Source organism: Oncorhynchus clarkii, chromosome 7 (assembly GCF_045791955.1).
Source record: "Oncorhynchus clarkii lewisi isolate Uvic-CL-2024 chromosome 7, UVic_Ocla_1.0, whole genome shotgun sequence".
Classification (NCBI taxonomy): domain Eukaryota; kingdom Metazoa; phylum Chordata; class Actinopteri; order Salmoniformes; family Salmonidae; genus Oncorhynchus; species Oncorhynchus clarkii.
In genome coordinates, this window is record NC_092153.1 from 84,602,832 (window position 1) to 84,622,660 (window position 19,829).

Here is a 19,829-nt window from a genome sequence, read left to right on the forward strand (position 1 = left end):
ATTTACATTTACCAACCTCTGTGGTTCTATTTGTTACCGTTTCTCTCTATCTCGAGTGCTTATTACAGTGTACTGGATTTGAACAATGTAGTCGTCACACACACAAGAGAACCATGACAAACACATTAAATATAGTACTTAGCTATGATGATATATTTATGAGAGTGATCCGATTCCAGTATCATGTTGTTCTATACAGTCTGTCGGCAATAATCTGTCCTCTACATTTCAATGGCTTCCGCCCACCCACCTCCTTTGTTGCTGCATTTACATTCTAGAACAACACATCAATCCAGTTTTCTTTTAATGTAGTGATTAAATAACCATACCATCCTCACAAAATAGTTCGGTTCTAACCTAAAATGTAGCCTACTTACAACAAACATACTGACATATCTATGCCGGAAATAAATGTTAAGAAATATATTTCGAAAATAAATATTATCCTAACGATACTGTTGCTTATTTGACTATACAACAGTGTAATTATCAAAAGAAAAGTAGATTGAAACAGATTTTTAATAAGAAGCAGTTATTTATTGTTCGAAGCGTTTTTCAATAATGCAATGACGGCATCAAGCAATGGTGTAGAATAATCCAACGAGCACGGATGTGATTGGTTCGTGGGTCTCACTCCTACCCATTTAACCACTCCCCCAACACAGCATTTGTCAATAACACCATAAACAGACAGTATCAGAAAACAATCATATGTTGTAACAGTAACCAATATCTGTTGAAATTGAGGTATGTTTTCTCTCCTACATCTAATGTAAACATACATTTAATGTAAACAGAAATACATTACATTTAGATACCAGGTCCTTTTACATGTCTATCGGTGGTTCGGTCCCACTGAATGTGTCACAAAAGTCATTGAAGTCTTTCTGCATGAAATCTTCACTCTGCATCACGTCGTTATCTGACGGGAAATACTGCATACTGTTACTCTCCTGCTCCTCTTGGTACAAATCCCCTAAATTGAAGAATGGGAACTGCTGGCACTTGGCCAGTTGTCGAGGGAAGAACCGTGCTGCCGTTGTTGTGAGATCTGGACTGTCGAGGAGAGCGCCCCTTGCGTTCTCTAGCACGCCTAGATACGAGTCCATGTCTGTGAAATCAGTTTCGCAGTCAGACCCACTGTCTGTGCCGATGGAGTCCGAACGCATATGCATCATCTGGTATTTTTCGTGCATCAGGAATTGGTTGGTGTTCCTCGGAGCTCTCATTCCTGGCGCTCTGTTACCTTTGATGTTGACAGGACGCAGTGACGTCATCGTACGAGGTGGTCGGTTCTGTTTGTAGAACTGGCTGGGGTGGTGAGGATGATGATGATGATGTCCATGCACCCTTCCTCTCTTCCCCCGATACCCTTGCTGCCTCCTCCCGTTCTTGGACCAACTAAGCTTGCTGTTGTCCCCTCTCCTTGCCTGCTGCCCATCCTTCTGTTGGTCTTTGCAGGCAGGTCGGTCACTGTAGACCCGCCACTGGCACATCATGGCCTTCCCATACATCTCTTCTTCGAAAAGCATTAGAAACGCAGCTTAAGTGCTTTCACTGAGCTTTACATTCTCTTTTCTGCTGTCCGGCTAGGTAACAAAGAAATTGTAATTTCTCTGTATGGGGTTTCGTATACTTTCGTGGCTCACCACACGAAAACCCCTTAAAAGTCTACCTTTTTACAATCTTCTTCGTTTTTTTCTTGACCACTGGCTTTAGAGAGTACATAGCCTGGTAGCACGCCTCTGATACAAGCAGCTTGACCTGCTCGGGGCTACAGCTGCGCTATTTAGCCTGTCACACCCCTTTTCTCTCGTCAAATAGTACAATTTTTTTTTAAATATATAAAAATACGACTATAGAAGATAGACAAATAAGTTTCGAGTTTCAGATGTATTTCTTGCTTATTTTTAATTGATAGCTAACTAGTGACCCTGTTGTTCTTGTTGTGTATCTCTTTTCCAGCTGAAGTGACAGTTGCAAATGGTACTGGAAAATGGGCTTGCGCGGTTTATATAGAAATGGAACATTCGACTGTTGGCTGGATACGCGGGGGTGTTCCACATTTCACTGTCCAAAACATTACATACATCTAACAAATAGATATCCAGAAATCTGTGTATTTATGATAATGCATTTATTTTATGTGTAAATAGCAAACAACAATCAAAACGACTAGCTAATCTAGCTGGAATTATGTAAACACCAAACCTTTCAGACGGTAATAGACTAGTCCAATTATTTTTGTGACGTTTAGGGTGCATCGTTACATTGGACTTAATCCCGTTGCACACGTACTGCACGAAAAAGTTTGGTGTTGACACCAGTGTAGCCAGTTTACAGAATAAAGAAACCCTCGATCCACTCACTCACTGACTGTTACATGTTCTTCTGTCAAATGGACACTGATATAGTCTTATAGGCTCGTAACTTGCCCAGTTAAAGGTTAAATTAAACTACAATAGATAATAGCAGAGCAATTGTTCTGGAAACAACAGGCATGCCCACCAAAACACAAAAAGTGTCAACACACTAAATGTGAATTGTAGCCTATGTTTCTCAAATATTGTTGTTTACAATACCAATATTGCTAGTGATATTCATAAAAACATTGACATAAAAACAATATTTGTTCCACTTTTTTATAGAGATATTTTCACAGACCCCGGATTCAATATCCCTGTAAACCATGGGGCTATGCCATAGAGAATGATACAGAAGCATCTCTATATATTTCCTATTATGGTGTCTGTGAGAGCATGGGCAGCGCCATTGAGGCATTCTCCATTTTGAAGTAGTCAATTTTCTTCTTCACGATTGGCTGATCCCTCTAAATGACCCGGTTGGACATGACTCCAACAGGGTCACCTGGAGGGATCAGCCAATGATGTTGGAAGTCCCACCCAGTTGCCCACATTAAAATGGTGGAAGCCCTCAAAGGCGCTGCCCATGCAAATACAGCCTTTTGGCCACTAGAGGCCTCTATCATTCTCTATGGGCTATATAGCGTACACAAACAAACTGAAAACATGCATCATAAGATAAGGCACCACCCTCCCCACGTTCGCTTGAGGGGCTCAGTGAAAAACAAATAGCCCTATAAATCAGATCTAATTAAATCGTATTTGTCACATGCGCGGAATATAACTGGTGTTGGCTTTTTCGTGAAATGCTTGCTTAAGCCCTTCCCAACAATGCAGTTTAGAAATAAAAGAATAAGAAGAGAAGTAAAATAAAAAAATACACAAGAATGGAGCTTATATACAGGGAGTACCAGATCAATGTGGAGCTATATACAGGGAGTACCAGTACCAGATCAATGTGGAGCTATATACAGGGAGTACCAATACCAGATCAATGTGGAGCTATATACAGGGAGTACCAATACCAGATCAATGTGGAGCTATATACAGGGAGTACCAGATCAATGTGGAGCTATATACAGGGAGTACCAGTACCAGATCAATGTGGAGCTATATACAGGGAGTACCAGTACCAGATCAATGTGGAGCTATATACAGGGAGTACCAGTACCAGATCAATGTGGAGCTATATACAGGGAGTACCAATACCAGATCAATGTGGAGCTATATACAGGGAGTACCAATACCAGATCAATGTGGAGCTATATACAGGGAGTACCAGATCAATGTGGAGCTATATACAGGGAGTACCAGATCAATGTGGAGCTATATACAGGGAGTACCAGATCAATGTGGAGCTATATACAGGGAGTACCAGATCAATGTGGAGCTATATACAGGGAGTACCAGATCAATGTGGAGCTATATACAGGGAGTACCAGATCAATGTGGAGCTATATACAGGGAGTACCAGATCAATGTGGAGCTATATACAGGGAGTACCAGATCAATGTGGAGCTATATACAGGGAGTACCAATACCAGATCAATGTGGAGCTATATACAGGGAGTACCAATACCAGATCAATGTGGAGCTATATACAGGGAGTACCAGTACCAGATTAATGTGGAGCTATATACAGGGAGTACCAGTACCAGATTAATGTGGAGCTATATACAGGGAGTACCAGTACCAGATCAATGTGGAGCTATATACAGGGAGTACCAGTACCAGATCAATGTGGAGCTATATACAGGGAGTACCAATACCAGATCAATGTGGAGCTATATACAGGGAGTACCAATACCAGATTAATGTGGAGCTATATACAGGGAGTACCAATACCAGATCAATGTGGAGCTATATACAGGGAGTACCAATACCAGATCAATGTGGAGCTATATACAGGGAGTACCAATACCAGATTAATGTGGAGCTATATACAGGGAGTACCAATACCAGATCAATGTGGAGCTATATACAGGGAGTACCAATACCAGATTAATGTGGAGCTATATACAGGGAGTACCAGTACCAGATCAATGTGGAGCTATATACAGGGAGTACCAGTACCAGATCAATGTGGAGCTATATACAGGGAGTACCAGTACCAGATTAATGTGGAGCTATATACAGGGAGTACCAATACCAGATTAATGTGGAGCTATATACAGGGAGTACCAATACCAGATTAATGTGGAGCTATATACAGGGAGTACCAATACCAGATCAATGTGGAGCTATATACAGGGAGTACCAATACCAGATTAATGTGGAGCTATATACAGGGAGTACCAATACCAGATCAATGTGGAGCTATATACAGGGAGTACCAGTACCAGATCAATGTGGAGCTATATACAGGGAGTACCAATACCAGATTAATGTGGAGCTATATACAGGGAGTACCAATACCAGATCAATGTGGAGCTATATACAGGGAGTACCAGTACCAGATCAATGTGGAGCTATATACAGGGAGTACCAGTACCAGATCAATGTGGAGCTATATACAGGGAGTACCAATACCAGATCAATGTGGAGCTATATACAGGGAGTACCAATACCAGATCAATGTGGAGGCTATATACAGGGAGTACCAATACCAGATCAATGTGGAGCTATATACAGGGAGTACCAGTACCAGATCAATGTGGAGCTATATACAGGGAGTACCAATACCAGATCAATGTGGAGCTATATACAGGGAGTACCAATACCAGATCAATGTGGAGCTATATACAGGGAGTACCAATACCAGATCAATGTGGAGCTATATACAGGGAGTACCAATACCAGATCAATGTGGAGCTATATACAGGGAGTACCAATACCAGATCAATGTGGAGCTATATACAGGGAGTACCAGTACCAGATCAATGTGGAGCTATATACAGGGAGTACCAATACCAGATCAATGTGGAGCTATATACAGGGAGTACCAATACCAGATCAATGTGGAGCTATATACAGGGAGTACCAATACCAGATCAATGTGGAGCTATATACAGGGAGTACCAATACCAGATCAATGTGGAGCTATATACAGGGAGTACCAATACCAGATCAATGTGGAGCTATATACAGGGAGTACCAATACCAGATCAATGTGGAGCTATATACAGGGAGTACCAGTACCAGATCAATGTGGAGCTATATACAGGGAGTACCAATACCAGATCAATGTGGAGCTATATACAGGGAGTACCAATACCAGATCAATGTGGAGCTATATACAGGGAGTACCAATACCAGATCAATGTGGAGCTATATACAGGGAGTACCAGTACCAGATCAATGTGGAGCTATATACAGGGAGTACCAATACCAGATCAATGTGGAGCTATATACAGGGAGTACCAATACCAGATCAATGTGGAGCTATATACAAGGAGCACCAATACCAGATCAATGTGGAGCACCAATACCAGATCAATGTGCAGAGGTACGAGGTATTTGAGCTAGATATGTACATGAAGGCATCGGTATAGATAAAATGAGAGTCATTTATTTTATTAGGCAAGTCAGTTAAGAACAAATTCTTATTTTCAATGACGGCCTATGAACAGGAACTGCCTGTTCAGGGGCAGAACGACAGATTTGTACCTTGTCAGCTCGGGGATTTGAACTTGCAACCTTTCGGTTACTAGTCCAACGCTCTAACCACTAGGCTACCCTGCCGTAAGATAAAGAAGTCACATGGACAGACAGCCATTAATCAATTATCTCCGATTAATCAGAGATAATGTAGTGCACCGTGTCAGCATTTTGTCATGCGGTGTCTATCATCAAGTTAAATTATTATATAAAACCCTTGTCCATTTTGGTGATTACTGTCACTGGTCGAGAGTCTCGACGACTCACAGACAATAGTTATTTTTAGATTCAGATAAACCTATTGCTGGATAAATAGGTTAATCTATTCTTTACGCAGCATTGTACTGGTACCAAGACAGCCAGTCAGGTCAAAGATTTAGAAGTAGGCTATTAGGGAAAGGACAACGCCTCTAGATCTGTTTAGCGAACGGTCTCTCCTTTTTGGCTTTGAATAGTTTTCCGGGATTTAACCAGACCGCAGCTGTCTGTCACAACAAAGATGGAGGAGGAAGCTAGCTAGCACTGTACATCCACCGAGGACCTTAAAGCTAAAACAACATTGGACCAGTTTCTCTACTGATTATATATATATTTTTTGATATCGTGATTTTCAAGATGGATACTGCCGTATTTCCTGAGGATGTCGTTGTAAAAAAGGTTTCCATCGTTGGATCGGAGCTCGTAGAGAATTACACTGTACGTTCATGTAGCTAGCTATTAGAAATCTAGTTAGCTAGTTATTAGCAATCTAGTTAGCGTTATCAATCTATTAGCAATCTAGTTAGCCAGTTATCAATCTAGCTATTATCAATCTAGTTAGCTAGGTATTAGCAATCTAGTTAGCTAGCTAGTAAGTACGTATCTGTCTGTCCTGTTTTAATGTCACGTAGAAGATATCATATAACTCAAGCAAATCACAGTAACGTATCTAGCTAAATTAATCCCAAGCTTTTATAACTGCACGCGTGCTACAGTTTAAAATACTGATGCTAATTGACATGTATGTGTACATATTAAATGACAAATCATTTTCTAAATACGTGACGTCTCTCGAAGCTAGCTAGCTAACTAGCTATAGCTACCAAGCTAATTGAGGTTTTTTTTTATCGTGAAACAGCAATATTTTCATACAGACAGTCAACTAGTTAACTACGAAATGTTCTTAGTAAGCTGTTAAGAGGCTAGCTGCTAGTTAACGGTGTTGTCATGATGGATCGTGAGATGTGCGTCAAATGATTTAGCTATTTCGCTAGGTATCACAAAGCTCACTCTAGCTAGCTACACTGTCAGTCAATCAGGACAACTGACTGTCACTGATACATTCCTCTCTGTTTACTGTGCTAGCTTTTGGGGCCTATAGTGTGTGTGTGTGTGTGTGTGTGTGTGTATGTGTGTATATATATATATATATATATATATATATATATATATATATATATAGTATCGTGGTAAAGAAAGCTCAATCAATTCCTTATGATTCATGCTGTGTTTAACTGATGACAGGTCCCATTCATTGATATCCACATCACAAGTTAGCTAACAATAGTCGTTATTGTTCTCCTCTCAGTAATTAGTTGGGTAATATTCAATACACAGAGAAAACAGACCACTGTGATTGACCCTGTGTCTATCTAACGTGATACGAATTTAATTTTCACGTCTCCTCTAGGAGAGAGAAGAAAGAAAAAACCACATGACCATATTATATTATTAATATTCATTTATTCTCCAGGTGTACGTCATTGAGGTGAAAGTAAGGGATCACAGATGGACCATAAAGCATCGCTACAGTGATTTCCATGACTTGCATGAGAAAGTGAGTGACTTGAAAAATGTACAATGTTGTGAACCATTGACATATTGTAAAATATATGACACTGTCTGCCATGTAACAGTTATGTAATAACTGTCATATTCTGCTAGTTCAGTTTACACAACTGATACTGTTTATTGTGACCTTTTTTTAAATTGTGAGATTCATTCAAATATTTTCACCCAAGCTGACAGCTGAGAAGAAGATAGAGAAACATTTACTGCCGCCTAAGAAGATGATCGGTAAAAACTCCAAAAGCCTGGTAGAGAAACGTCAGAAGGAACTGGAAGTCTACCTACAAACACTGCTGGTCAGATTCCCTACAGCTGCTCCTAAAGTCCTCTCCTACTTTCTGCACTTCCACCAATATGTAAGGAGACACACACACATATGTTGGTCTTGTAATATGTCAGATTTGTTTTACACTTGTGTGTGCACTTTGATCCACCTTGCACAGGTCAGATCAGGTGTGTGTAATCTCATGAGCTATTCATATCTGTAGTGGTGGTTAAATATTATCAAGGGTTGTTTTGAATCTTGTCACAGCAGAACATCAGGCAAGAAATAGCTGTTGTCAGAGTTTAATGATCATGTCCTGAATTAATAAAGCAATTTAAGCAGGGTATTTAGTTCTTCAGCTGTTTTGCAGGTCAGTGAGTTAGTGTTCATGTCTTAGTGCTATCCATCATTGATCATCTGTTTTAACTATCATTATTACAACAACAAAACAACAAATAATTTGAGAGCACATGATGACAGGACACGTCTATCATGGCTATCAAATTGACCAGTACCACAAGTCTTGTGGTAGTAACAAATTAAATCGGCATTTGTTAGTACCACAAGATGTGTGGTACTTGTCAATTTGATAGCCGTGACAGACGTGACCAGAATTAATGACAATAACATAGAAACTTATCTTCTAGTCTTTCTTCTTCGCTAAGGAATATCTCACTTGTAATGTTTGTCTTTTGTCCATGTCTTCAGGAAATTAATGGAATCACAGCCGCTCTGGCAGAGGAGCTGTTCCACAAGGGTTTGTTCATTTGTTCATCAGCTACCAATAGAAAACAACAGAATAAATGTATTATTTTCAGAAGTGGCTTTCAGACAAGACAGTTGTACATGACACAAGCATTAGTAAAAATGTTGATGTAATAATGTGCAATATTTTTTTGTATTCTACTGGCTGCGTGACCCTTGACCTTACTGCACTACAGATGTCTGAACAGGAACAATAAAGATATTGATTGATTGCAGGAGAGCAGTTGCTGGTGGCTGGTGAGGTGTTCACATTGTGTCCCCTCCAGCTGTATGCCATCACTCAGCAGCTGAAGCTGGCCAAGCCTACCTGCTCTAATGGTGACGCCAAGGCAGACCTGGGACACATCCTGGACTTCACCTGCAGACTCAAATACCTCAAGGTGAACTCTCTCTCGACATCTCTCGACATCTCTGAATCTGTAGCTAATATGATTTGATCTATGTACAGGCACCCTTAAAAACCCACTAGTGTTTAGCCATGTCTTGTTTGGTCTCTACTGTTCTCCCAGATCACAGGCACCAGAGGAGAGGTGGGGACCAGTAACATCCAGGAAGACAGCCTCACGTTTGACCTTTCAGTCTTTAAAGCTCTCCTACAGATAGAGGTATGTACTAGCAATAGGGGATAGTCAAAGGGCCAATGGGTGGCGGTTCAAGGGCCAATGGGTGGCGGTCCAAGGGCCAATGGGTGGCGGTCCAAGGGCCAATGGGTGGCGGTCCAAGGGCCAATGGGTGGCGGTCCAAGGGCCAATGGGTGACAGTCCAAGGGCCCACGGGTGACAGTCCAAGGGCCCACGGGTGACGGTCCAAGGGCCCACGACCCAGAAAACGAAACTGCAACATTTCAACAACATTATGTAGATTTTTTGGCCATGTTCTGTTCTAATCTCCTATTGGTCATCTATGAACATTTGAACATCTTGGCCATGTTCGGTTATAATCTCCTGTTGGTCATCTATGAACATTTGAACATCTTGGCCATGTTCTGTTCTAATCTCCTGTTGGTCATCTATGAACATTTTGGCCATGTTCTGTTCTAATCTCCTATTGGTCATCTATGAACATTTGAACATCTTGGCCATGTTCGGTTATAATCTCCTGTTGGTCATCTATGAACATTTGAACATCTTGGCCATGTTCTGTTCTAATCTCCTGTTGGTCATCTATGAACATTTTGGCCATGTTCTGTTCTAATCTCCTATTGGTCATCTATGAACATTTGAACATCTTGGCCATGTTCGGTTATAATCTCCTGTTGGTCATCTATGAACATTTGAACATCTTGGCCATGTTCTGTTCTAATCTCCTGTTGGTCATCTATGAACATTTTGGCCATGTTCTGTTCTAATCTCCTATTGGTCATCTATGAACATTTGAACATCTTGGCCATGTTCGGTTATAATCTCCTGTTGGTCATCTATGAACATTTGAACATCTTGGCCATGTTCTGTTATAATCTCCACCCGGCACAGCCAGAAGAGGACTGGCCCACCCCTCATAGCCTGGTTCCTCTCTACGTTTCTTCCTAGGTTTTGTCCTTCCTAGGGAGTTTTTTCTTAGCCACTGTGCTTCTACACCTGCATTGCTTGCTGTTTGGGGGTTTTAGGCTGGGTTTCTGTTACAGCACTTTGAGATATCAGCTGATGTACGAAGGGCTTTATAAATACATTTGATTTAATTTATTAGTTGTAGATCACACATTCTTCCACTTAATATCATTATCTACAAAATGATGTCACCAATTTGCAGTTCCTTTTTCCTGGGTCATGAAACAGCTTTTCTGAAGCCTTTTTTGGTGGGTGGACTTTAATGGTTAGCCTGATCTCAGATCTGTGATTCTTATTGTCATTATTAGCAAGACAACAGATCTGGGACCAGGCTAGGTAATGTTAAGATAGTACGTTATTAATCCCCAAGAGGAGAAGTTTGATTGCACCAGCCCATAAATAGACCACGAGACACAACAAGGAGACACAGATACTTAAAGCAGCATACCATCAGCTGATATAGAACTAAATTATTAACTAAATTATTGGTGATAAATATCCTCACTATATGGCAAAAAGGATCTGTGGAAATATTCTGTTTTGGACCTGGGTAATACTTATAAACAGTTTTATTAATACTTAGTAATAAACATTATTCTACCGTGTTACCGTTTAGTCATGTTAGCATAACCCACTGTTCCTAGGCCGTCATCCTATTGATAATTAAACCGTCACTTGTTCCCCTGTTTTTTTATTCATTTTTAAATCATTTTCTTCCAGATAAGTGACTGTAACTCGGCCCAGATCATGGGACTGCCTTCTCTGAAACCCTGTCTGGTCACGCTGAATGTCCACCACTCTGCAGCATCCATGATGGTAACACGGCTACTTTACTCTGTGTGTGTGTGTGTGTGTGTGTGTGTGTGTGTGTGTGTGTGTGTGGGGGGGGGGGGGGGGGGGGGGTGGGTAGGTGTGTGGGTTGGTGGGTAGGTGGGTTGGTCTGTATTGATTCCTACCTTCGTTGTGTAGGATGTGCTGGTTCCGGAGGCATGCGTGTCCCCTCAGTGGGTCGCAGAGGGAGCGCTTTCAGACCGGCCCGTTGCCACCATCATCCCTACCTGGAAGACTCTCACCACCCTGGACATGAGCCACAACCACATAGGCTGCATAGACAACTCAGTGGTGAGAGACCCTACACTCATATCAATAATAATAACGAATGCCTGTTATTCGGCAGGGTGGCCTAGTGGTTAGAGCGTTGGACTAGTAACCGGAAGGTTGCAAGTTCAAACCCCCGAGCTGACAAGGTACAAATCTGTCGTTCTGCCCCTGAACAAGACAGTTAACCCACTGTTCCTAGGCCGTCATTGAAAATAAGAATTTGTTCTTAACTGACTTGCCTAGTTAAACCAAGGTAAATAAAAGTCATGGGATTGTGTTATTCATGTTTTTTTTGTGTGTTATTAATGGAATTATACTGTACGTCTATGTTTGGCCATAATACATTTGACTATATGTGTAATTCTGGTAACTTTTTAAAAATGTTGTCCTATTTTTCAGAAATTGATACCAAAAGTCGAATTCTTAGATCTTAGTTCCAACGAGCTCTCTATGGTGGAAAACCTTCAGGTATGTTCAGACTAGAGATGTTCATAGAGCTGTAGAGCTCAAGGTACAGAGATATTTACAATAGATAGGACGTATTGTCAAAACCACATTCAAAACAAAAGAGCCCCATATCTTAGTGGTTGGTGTGGTGTTGTTGTATGGCTTCATTTAATGTATATAGTTGAATGTTCCCCTAATAAAACATGTCACATGTTATTAATGTGTTTAAAAATAAAAAAATAGAGAAAAAAAGTAGCTAATCATGTTACAGGATTAACATGTCACTGTATTTGACTTAATGATGTTGAGGCCATTTCTAGAGAAAAGTACAAGAGCACCCAAGACCATAATATGACGTCCATTTTGTTTTCATGCTGTTTTCTGCTTGTGTTTCAGCACCTGTACAATCTGATCCACCTGGACCTTTCTTACAACATTCTGACAGTGTTAGAGGGGGCCCACACCAAACTGGGTAACATCAAGACCCTCAACCTGGCAGGCAACCAGCTCGACAGCCTCGCAGGCCTCACTAAACTATACTCTCTGGTTAACCTGGACCTCAGCTCCAACAAACTGGGACAGGTAGGGTAATCTACCACTCTGCAGCATCCAATCGTTAAATCAATTAATCAATCGGGCCTCGCTGAACTATTTTCTCTGGTCAACCTAGACCTTAGCTTCAACAAACTGGGACAGGTCGCTAGTATTCTGATTGTTTAAAAAAAAAAATGTTTTTACATCAGTTGTCACTAAGCTATTTAACAGTAGCTGGCCTAAAACTACTTTTACTGCAGTGAAGTTACTAGCTACATATAACATACATATAACATACATATAACATACATATAAAGTTGACTAAAGTGCTGAATTTCCTCTGTCCTCTCAGCTTGAGGAGATCAGGTACATAGGAATGCTGCCCTGCCTGGAGAGGCTGGTCCTGTCTAACAACCCCATGTGTATCATCCCTGACTACAGAACCAAGGTGCTGGCTCAGTTCTGGGACCGCGCCTCAGAGGTATGGACACACATACACACACACACACACACACACCACATACAGTAGGACAGACAGACTGACTTCTTAGTGAGGGAGGCAACCTAGTAGTAGCCTTAGTAGTAGTAGTAGTAGTAGTAGCAGCAGAAGTAGTAGTAGTATTAGCCTTAGCAGCAGAAGTAGTAGTAGTAGTAGCCTTAGTAGTAGTAGCAGAAGTAGTAGTAGTATTAGCCTTAGTAGTAGTAGCAGCATCAGCAGCAGCAGAAGTAGTAGTGGTATTAGCCTTAGTAGTAGTAGTAGTAGTAGTAGCAGCAGTAGTAACAGCAGCAGTAACAGTATTAGCCATACTAGCAGCAGCAGTAGTAACAGTAGCAGCAGTAGTAACAGCAGCAGTAACAGTATTAGCCATACTAGCAGCAGCAGTAGTAACAGTAGCAGCAGTAAAAGCAGCAGTAGTAGTATTAGCCATAGTAGCAGCACTAGTAGTATTAGCCATAGTAGCAGCAGAAGTAATATTAGCCATAGTAGCAGCAGTAGTAGTATTAGCCATAGTAGCAGCAGTAGTAGTATTAGCCATAGTAGCAGCAGTAGTAGTATTAGCCATAGTAGCAGCAGTAGTAGTATTAGCCATAGTAGCAGCAGTAGTAATATTAGCCATAGTAGCAGCAGTAGTAATATTAGCCATAGTAGCAGCAGTAGTAATATTAGCCATAGTAGCAGCAGTAGTATTAGTATTAGCCATAGTAGCAGCAGTAGTAGTAGTATTGGCCATAGTAGCAGCAGTAGTAGTATTAGCTATAATAGCAGCAGTAGTAGTATTAGCTATAATAGCAGCAGTAGTAGTATTAGCTATAATAGCAGCAGTAGTAGTATTGGCCATAGTAGCAGCAGTAGTAGTAGTATTGGCCATAGTAGCAGCAGTAGTAATATTAGCCATAGTAGCAGCAGTAGTAGTATTAGCAATAATAGCAGCAGTAGTAGTAGTATTAGCCATAGTAGCAGCAGTAGTAGTATTAGCCATAGTAGCAGCAGTAGTAGTATTGGCCATAGTAGCAGCAGTAGTAGTATTAGCTATAATAGCAGCAGTAGTAGTAGTATTAGCCATAGTTGCAGCAGTAGTAATATTTGCTATAGTAGCAGCAGTAGTAGTATTAGCTATAGTAGCAGCAGTAGTAGTATTAGCCGTAGTAGTAGTAGCAGTAGCAGCATCATCAGCAGCAGAAGTAGTATTAGTATTAGCCACAGTAGCAGCAGCAGTAGTAGTATTAGCCATAGTAGCAGCATCATCAGCAGCAGAAGTAGCAGTAGTAGTATTAGCCACAGTAGCAGCAGCAGTAGTAGTATTAGCCATAGTAGCAGCATCATCAGCAGCAGAAGTAGCAGTAGTAGTATTAGCCACAGTAGCAGCAGCAGTAGTAGTATTAGCCATAGTAGCAGCATCATCAGCAGCAGAAGTAGCAGTAGTAGTATTAGCCACAGTAGCAGCAGCAGTAGTAGTATTAGCCATAGTAGCAGCATCATCAGCAGCAGAAGTAGCAGTAGTAGTATTAGCCACAGTAGCAGCAGTAGAAGCAGCAGTAGTAGTATTAGCCATATTAGCAGCAGTAGTAGTATTAGCCGTAGTAGTAGCAGCAGCAGCAGAAGTAGTAGTAGTATTAGCCTTAGCAGCAGTAGCAGAAGTAGTAGTAGCAGCATCAGCAGCAGAAGTCAGAGTAGTAGTAGCAGCAGCAGCAGAAGTAGTAGTAGTAGTATTTGCCATACTAGCAGCAGCAGTAGTAGCAGCAGTATTTGCCATACTAGCAGCAGTAGCAGCATCGTCAGCAGAAGTAGTAGTAGTATTAGCCATACTAGCAGCAGCAGTAGTAACAGTAGCAGCAGTATTAGCCATAGTAGCAGCAGTAGTAATATTAGCCATAGTAGTAGCAGTATTAGCCACAGTAGCAGCAGTAGAAGCAGCAGTAGTAGTATTAGCCATAGTAGCAGCAGTAGTAGTATTAGCCATAGTAGCAGCAGTAGTAGTATTAGCCTTAGTAGCAGAAGTAGTAGTAGTATTAGCCTTAGCAGCAGTAGCAGAAGTAGTAGTAGTAGCATCAGCAGCAGAAGTCGTAGTAGTAGTAGTAGTAGCAGCAGAAGTAGTAGTAGTATTTGCCATACTAGCAGCAGCAGTAGTAACAGTAGCAGCAGTATTAGCCATAGTAGTAGCAATAGCAGTATTTGCCATACTAGCAGCAGCAGTAGCAGCATCATCAGCAGAAGTAGTAGTAGTATTAGCCATACCAGCAGCAGCAGTAGTAACAGTGGCAGCAGTATTAGCCATAGTAGCAGCAGTAGTAATATTAGCCATAGTAGTAGCAGTATTAGCCACAGTAGCAGCAGTAGAAGCAGCAGTAGTAGTATTAGCCATAGTAGCAGCAGTAGTAGTATTAGCCATAGTAGCAGCAGTAGTAATATTAGCCATAGTAGCAGCAGTAGCAGTATCAGCAGCAGCAGCAACAGCAGTAGTAGCAGAAACAGTAACAGCAGTAGTAGTAGCAGCAACAGCAGTAGCGGCAGAAACAGCAGTAGTGGCAGTAGCAGCAACAACAGCGGTAGTAGCAGCAGTAGTAGCAACAACAGTAGTAGTAGTAGCAACAGCAACAACAGTAGTAGCAGCAACAGCAACAGCAGCAGTAGTAGCAGCAGCAGTAGTAGCAGCAGCAGTAGTAGCAACAACAGTAGTAGCAACAACAGTAGTAGCAACAACAGTAGTAGCAACAACAGCAGTAGTAGTAGTAGCAGTAGTAGTAGTAGTAGCAACAGCAGTAGTAGCAGCAGTAGTAGCAACAACAGTAGTAGCAGCAGTAGTAGGAGCAGTAGCAGCAACAACAGAAGTAGCAGCAGTAGTAGTAGCAGCAGTAGTAGCAACAACAGTAGTAGCAGCAGCAGTAGTAGTAGCAGCAGTAGTAGTAGCAGCAGTAGTAGCAACAACAGTAGTAGTAGCAGTAGCAGCAACAACAGTAGTAGTAGCAGTAGCAGCAACAACAGTAGTAGCAGCAACAACAGTAGTAGCAGCAGTAGTAGTAGCAGTAGCAGCAACAACAGTAGTAGTAGTAGCAGTAGCAACAACAGTAGTAGCAGTAGCAGTAGTAGCAACAACAGTAGTAGTAGCAGTAGTAGCAGTAGTAGCAACAACAGTAGTAGCAGTAGCAGTAGTAGCAACAACAGTAGTAGTAGCAGTAGCAGCAACAACAGTAGTAGTAGCAGCAGTAGCAACAACAGTAGTAGCAGTAGCAGTAGTAGTAGCAGTAGCAGCAACAACAGTAGTAGTAGCAGTAGCAGCAACAACAGTAGTAGCAGCAACAACAGTAGTAGCAGCAGTAGTAGTAGCAGTAGCAGCAACAACAGTAGTAGTAGCAGCAGTAGCAACAACAGTAGTAGCAGTAGCAGTAGTAGCAACAACAGTAGTAGTAGTAGTAGTAGCAGTAGTAGCAACAACAGTAGTAGCAGTAGCAGTAGTAGCAACAACAGTAGTAGCAACAACAGTAGTAGCAACAACAGTAGCAGTAGTAGCAACAACAGTAGTAGCAGTAGTAGTAGCAACAACAGTAGTAGTAGCAGCAACAGCAGTAGTAGTAGCAACAACAGTAGTAGCAACAACAGTAGTAGCAACAACAGTAGTAGCAACAACAGTAGCAGTAGTAGCAACAACAGTAGTAGCAGTAGTAGTAGCAGCAGTAGTAGTAGCAGCAGTAGTAGCAACAACAGTAGCAGCAACAGCAGTAGTAGCAGCAGTAGTAGCAACAACAGCAGTAGTAGTAGTAGTAGCAACAGCAGTAGTAGCAGCAGCAGTAGTAGCAGCAGTAGTAGCAACAACAGTAGTAGCAGCAGTAGTAGTAGTAGTAGTGGTAGTAGTAGTAGGTTGTAACTGTAGTAACTGTAGTGGTAGGTTGGTAACTGTAGTGGTAGGTTGGTAACTGTAGTGGTAGGTTGTAACTGTAGTAACTAGTGGTAGGTTGGTAACTGTAGTGGTAGGTTGGTAACTGTAGTGGTAGGTTGGTAACTGTAGTGGTAGGTTGGTAACTGTAGTGGTAGGTTGGTAACTGTAGTGGTAGGTTGTAACTGTAGTGGTAGGTTGGTAACTGTAGTGGTAGGTTGGTAACTGTAGTGGTAGGTTGGGAACTGTAGTGGTAGGTTGGAACTGTAGTGGTAGGTTGGTAACTGTAGTGGTAGGTTGGTAACTGTAGTGGTAGGTTGGTAACTGTAGTGGTAGGTTGTAACTGTAGTGGTAGGTTGGTAACTACCCACTGATTGTTGATGTGGTTGTCCTTGTCTAACAGGTATGCTTGGACAGCACTGCGCCGACAGAGAAAGAGCTGGACACTGTGGAGGTGTTGAAAGCTATTCAGAAAGCCAAAGAATCTAAAGACCGAATGGCCAACAACGAAAATAAGGTAAGGTGCCATAACCAATGGCAGAATAATGATTTGTGGTAACTTTGTCTAGTGTTCTGAGCCTGTTGATCTCTGTGAACAGGAGCATCTTACAACTGGTTATTACAGTATTGCTGATATCTTTGGGGGGGGGGGGGGGGTATTACAGTATTACTGATATCTTTGAGGGGTTATTACAGCATTACTGATATATTTGGGGGGTTATTACAGTATTACTGATATATTTTGGGGGGGGGGGGGGGGTTATTACAGTATTACTGATATCTTTGGGGGGGTTATTACAGTATTACTGATATATTTTGGGGGGGGGGGTTATTACAGTATTACTGATATATTTGGGGGGGGGGGGGTTATATCTTTGGGGGGGGGGGGGGGGGTTATTGCAGTATTACTGATATCTTTGGGGGGGTTATTACAGCGTTACTGATATCTTTGGGGGGTTACTACAGCATTACTGATATCTTTGAGTGGTTATTACAGTATTACTGATATATTTTGGGGGGGGGGGGTTATTACTGATATCTTTGGGGGGGGGGGGGGGTTATTGCAGTATTACTGATATCTTTGAGGGGTTATTACAGTATTACTGATATATTTGGGGGGTTATTACAGTATTACTGATATATTTGGGGGGTTATTACAGTATTGCTGATATCTTTGGGGGGTTATTACAGTATTACTGATATATTTGGGGGGGGGGTTATTGCAGTATTACTGATATCTTGGGGGGGGGGGTTATTGCAGTATTACTGATATCTTTGGGGGGGGGGGGGTTATTGCAGTATTACTGATATCTTTGAGGGGTTATTACAGTATTACTGATATCTTGGGGGGGGGGGGGGGGTGGTATTACTGATATCTTTGGGGGGGGGGGTTATTGCAGTATTACTGATATCTTTGAGGGGGGGGGGGGGTTATTGCAGTATTACTGATCTCTTTGAGGGGTTATTACAGTATTACTGATATCTTGGGGGGGGTTATTACAGTATTACTGATATCTTGGGGGGGGGGGGTTATTGCAGTATTACTGATATCTTTGGGGGGTTATTGCAGTATTACTGATATCTTTGGGGGGTTATTGCAGTATTACTGATATCTTTGAGGGGGGAAGGTTATTGCAGTATTACTGATATCTTTGAGGGGTTATTACAGTATTACTGATATCTTGGGGGGGGGGGGGGTTATTACTGATATCTTTGGGGGGGGGGGGTTATTGCAGTATTACTAATATCTTTGAGGGGGGGGGGGTTATTGCAGTATTACTGATCTCTTTGAGGGGTTATTACAGTATTACTGATATCTTGGGGGGGGTTATTACAGTATTACTGATATCTTGGGGGGGGGGGGGGTTTATTACAGTATTACTGATATCTTGGGGGGGGGGGGGGGTATTACAGTATTACTGATATCTTGGGGGGGGTTTATTACAGTATTACTGATATCTTTGAGGGGGTTATTACAGTATTACTGATATATTTGGGGGGGGGGGTTATTACAGTATTACTGATATATTTGGGGGGGGGGGGGTTATTGCAGTATTACTGATATCTTTGAGGGGGGGGGGTTATTGCAGTATTACTGATATATTTGAGGGGTTATTGCAGTATTACTGATCTCTTTGAGGGGTTATTACAGTATTACTGATATCTTGGGGGGGGGGGGGGTATTACTGATATATTTGGGGGGGGGGGGGGGTTATTGCAGTATTACTGATATCTGGGGGGGGGGGGTTATTACAGTATTACTGATATCTTTGGGGGGGTTATTGCAGTATTACTGATATCTTTGGGGGGGGTTATTACAGTATTACTGATATCTTGGGGGGGGTGGGTTTACAGTATTACTGATATCTTGGGGGGGGGGTATTACAGTATTACTGATATCTTGGGGGGGGGGTGGGTTTACAGTATTACTGATATCTTGGGGGGGATTATTACAGTATTACTGATATCTTGGGGGGGGGGTATTACAGTATTACTGATATATTTGAGGGGGTTATTACAGTATTACTGATATCTTGGGGGGGGGGGGGTTATTACAGTATTACTGATATCTTTGGTGGGGTTATTACAGTATTACTGATATATTTGGGAGGGGGGTTCTTTCCCCCCAAAAGAAATGCTAATATCCTTTTCCTTGCTAACTGTAAAGAGGTCTATCTAAAGTGAACCATTTACTATAGTATTGAATGCAGCTAGCCTGAGTCCCAGATCTGTTTGTGCTGTCTTGCCTGTAACAATGGCATAGGAGTTGGCAAATATATATAGAATATTCCTCTATATTATATGTTGACTAAAGCGAAGCCTGCTGGTGTGTTTGTCAGATCAGTGAGGACTCCAGGCTGTCTGGTGGTGGATCTTCCATCTCCTCCTCTGTCGCTGCCGCCTCTTCCTCCTCTTCCTCTCTCCTCTCCTCAGCCCTAGCCCCAGCCTGCTCCAGCCAAGGTAATCATGTATGTATCAGGCTGCTGGGTGGGGCCTGCTCTGCTCCTAT

At 41.9% G+C, this 19,829-nt stretch overlaps 2 protein-coding genes across 3 annotated transcripts in view; one reads left to right on the forward strand and one right to left on the reverse strand.

The window, feature by feature from the left end:
• Positions 1 to 501: 501 nt before the first annotated feature.
• LOC139413928 (uncharacterized) lies at positions 502 to 1,982 on the reverse strand. Its single transcript, XM_071161790.1, has one exon. It carries the CDS (start codon positions 1,530 to 1,532, stop codon positions 828 to 830), a length of 705 nt encoding a protein of 234 aa, XP_071017891.1. The 5' UTR covers positions 1,533 to 1,982; the 3' UTR covers positions 502 to 827.
• A 4,412-nt stretch (positions 1,983 to 6,394) lies between these two features.
• LOC139413929 (nischarin) overlaps positions 6,395 to 19,829 on the forward strand; it is a 36,215-nt gene continuing 22,780 nt past the window's right edge. For both annotated transcript variants that reach the window (XM_071161791.1, XM_071161792.1), the window contains exons 1-13: positions 6,395 to 6,656; positions 7,693 to 7,776; positions 7,961 to 8,143; positions 8,761 to 8,809; positions 9,034 to 9,197; positions 9,327 to 9,422; positions 11,085 to 11,180; positions 11,334 to 11,486; positions 11,865 to 11,933; positions 12,309 to 12,494; positions 12,799 to 12,927; positions 17,223 to 17,336; positions 19,660 to 19,780. In XM_071161791.1, coding sequence (XP_071017892.1) covers positions 6,576 to 6,656; positions 7,693 to 7,776; positions 7,961 to 8,143; positions 8,761 to 8,809; positions 9,034 to 9,197; positions 9,327 to 9,422; positions 11,085 to 11,180; positions 11,334 to 11,486; positions 11,865 to 11,933; positions 12,309 to 12,494; positions 12,799 to 12,927; positions 17,223 to 17,336; positions 19,660 to 19,780 — 1,525 coding nt within the window. In that variant the 5' untranslated portion in view covers positions 6,395 to 6,575. The remainder of the gene's footprint in view (positions 6,657 to 7,692; positions 7,777 to 7,960; positions 8,144 to 8,760; positions 8,810 to 9,033; positions 9,198 to 9,326; positions 9,423 to 11,084; positions 11,181 to 11,333; positions 11,487 to 11,864; positions 11,934 to 12,308; positions 12,495 to 12,798; positions 12,928 to 17,222; positions 17,337 to 19,659; positions 19,781 to 19,829) is intronic.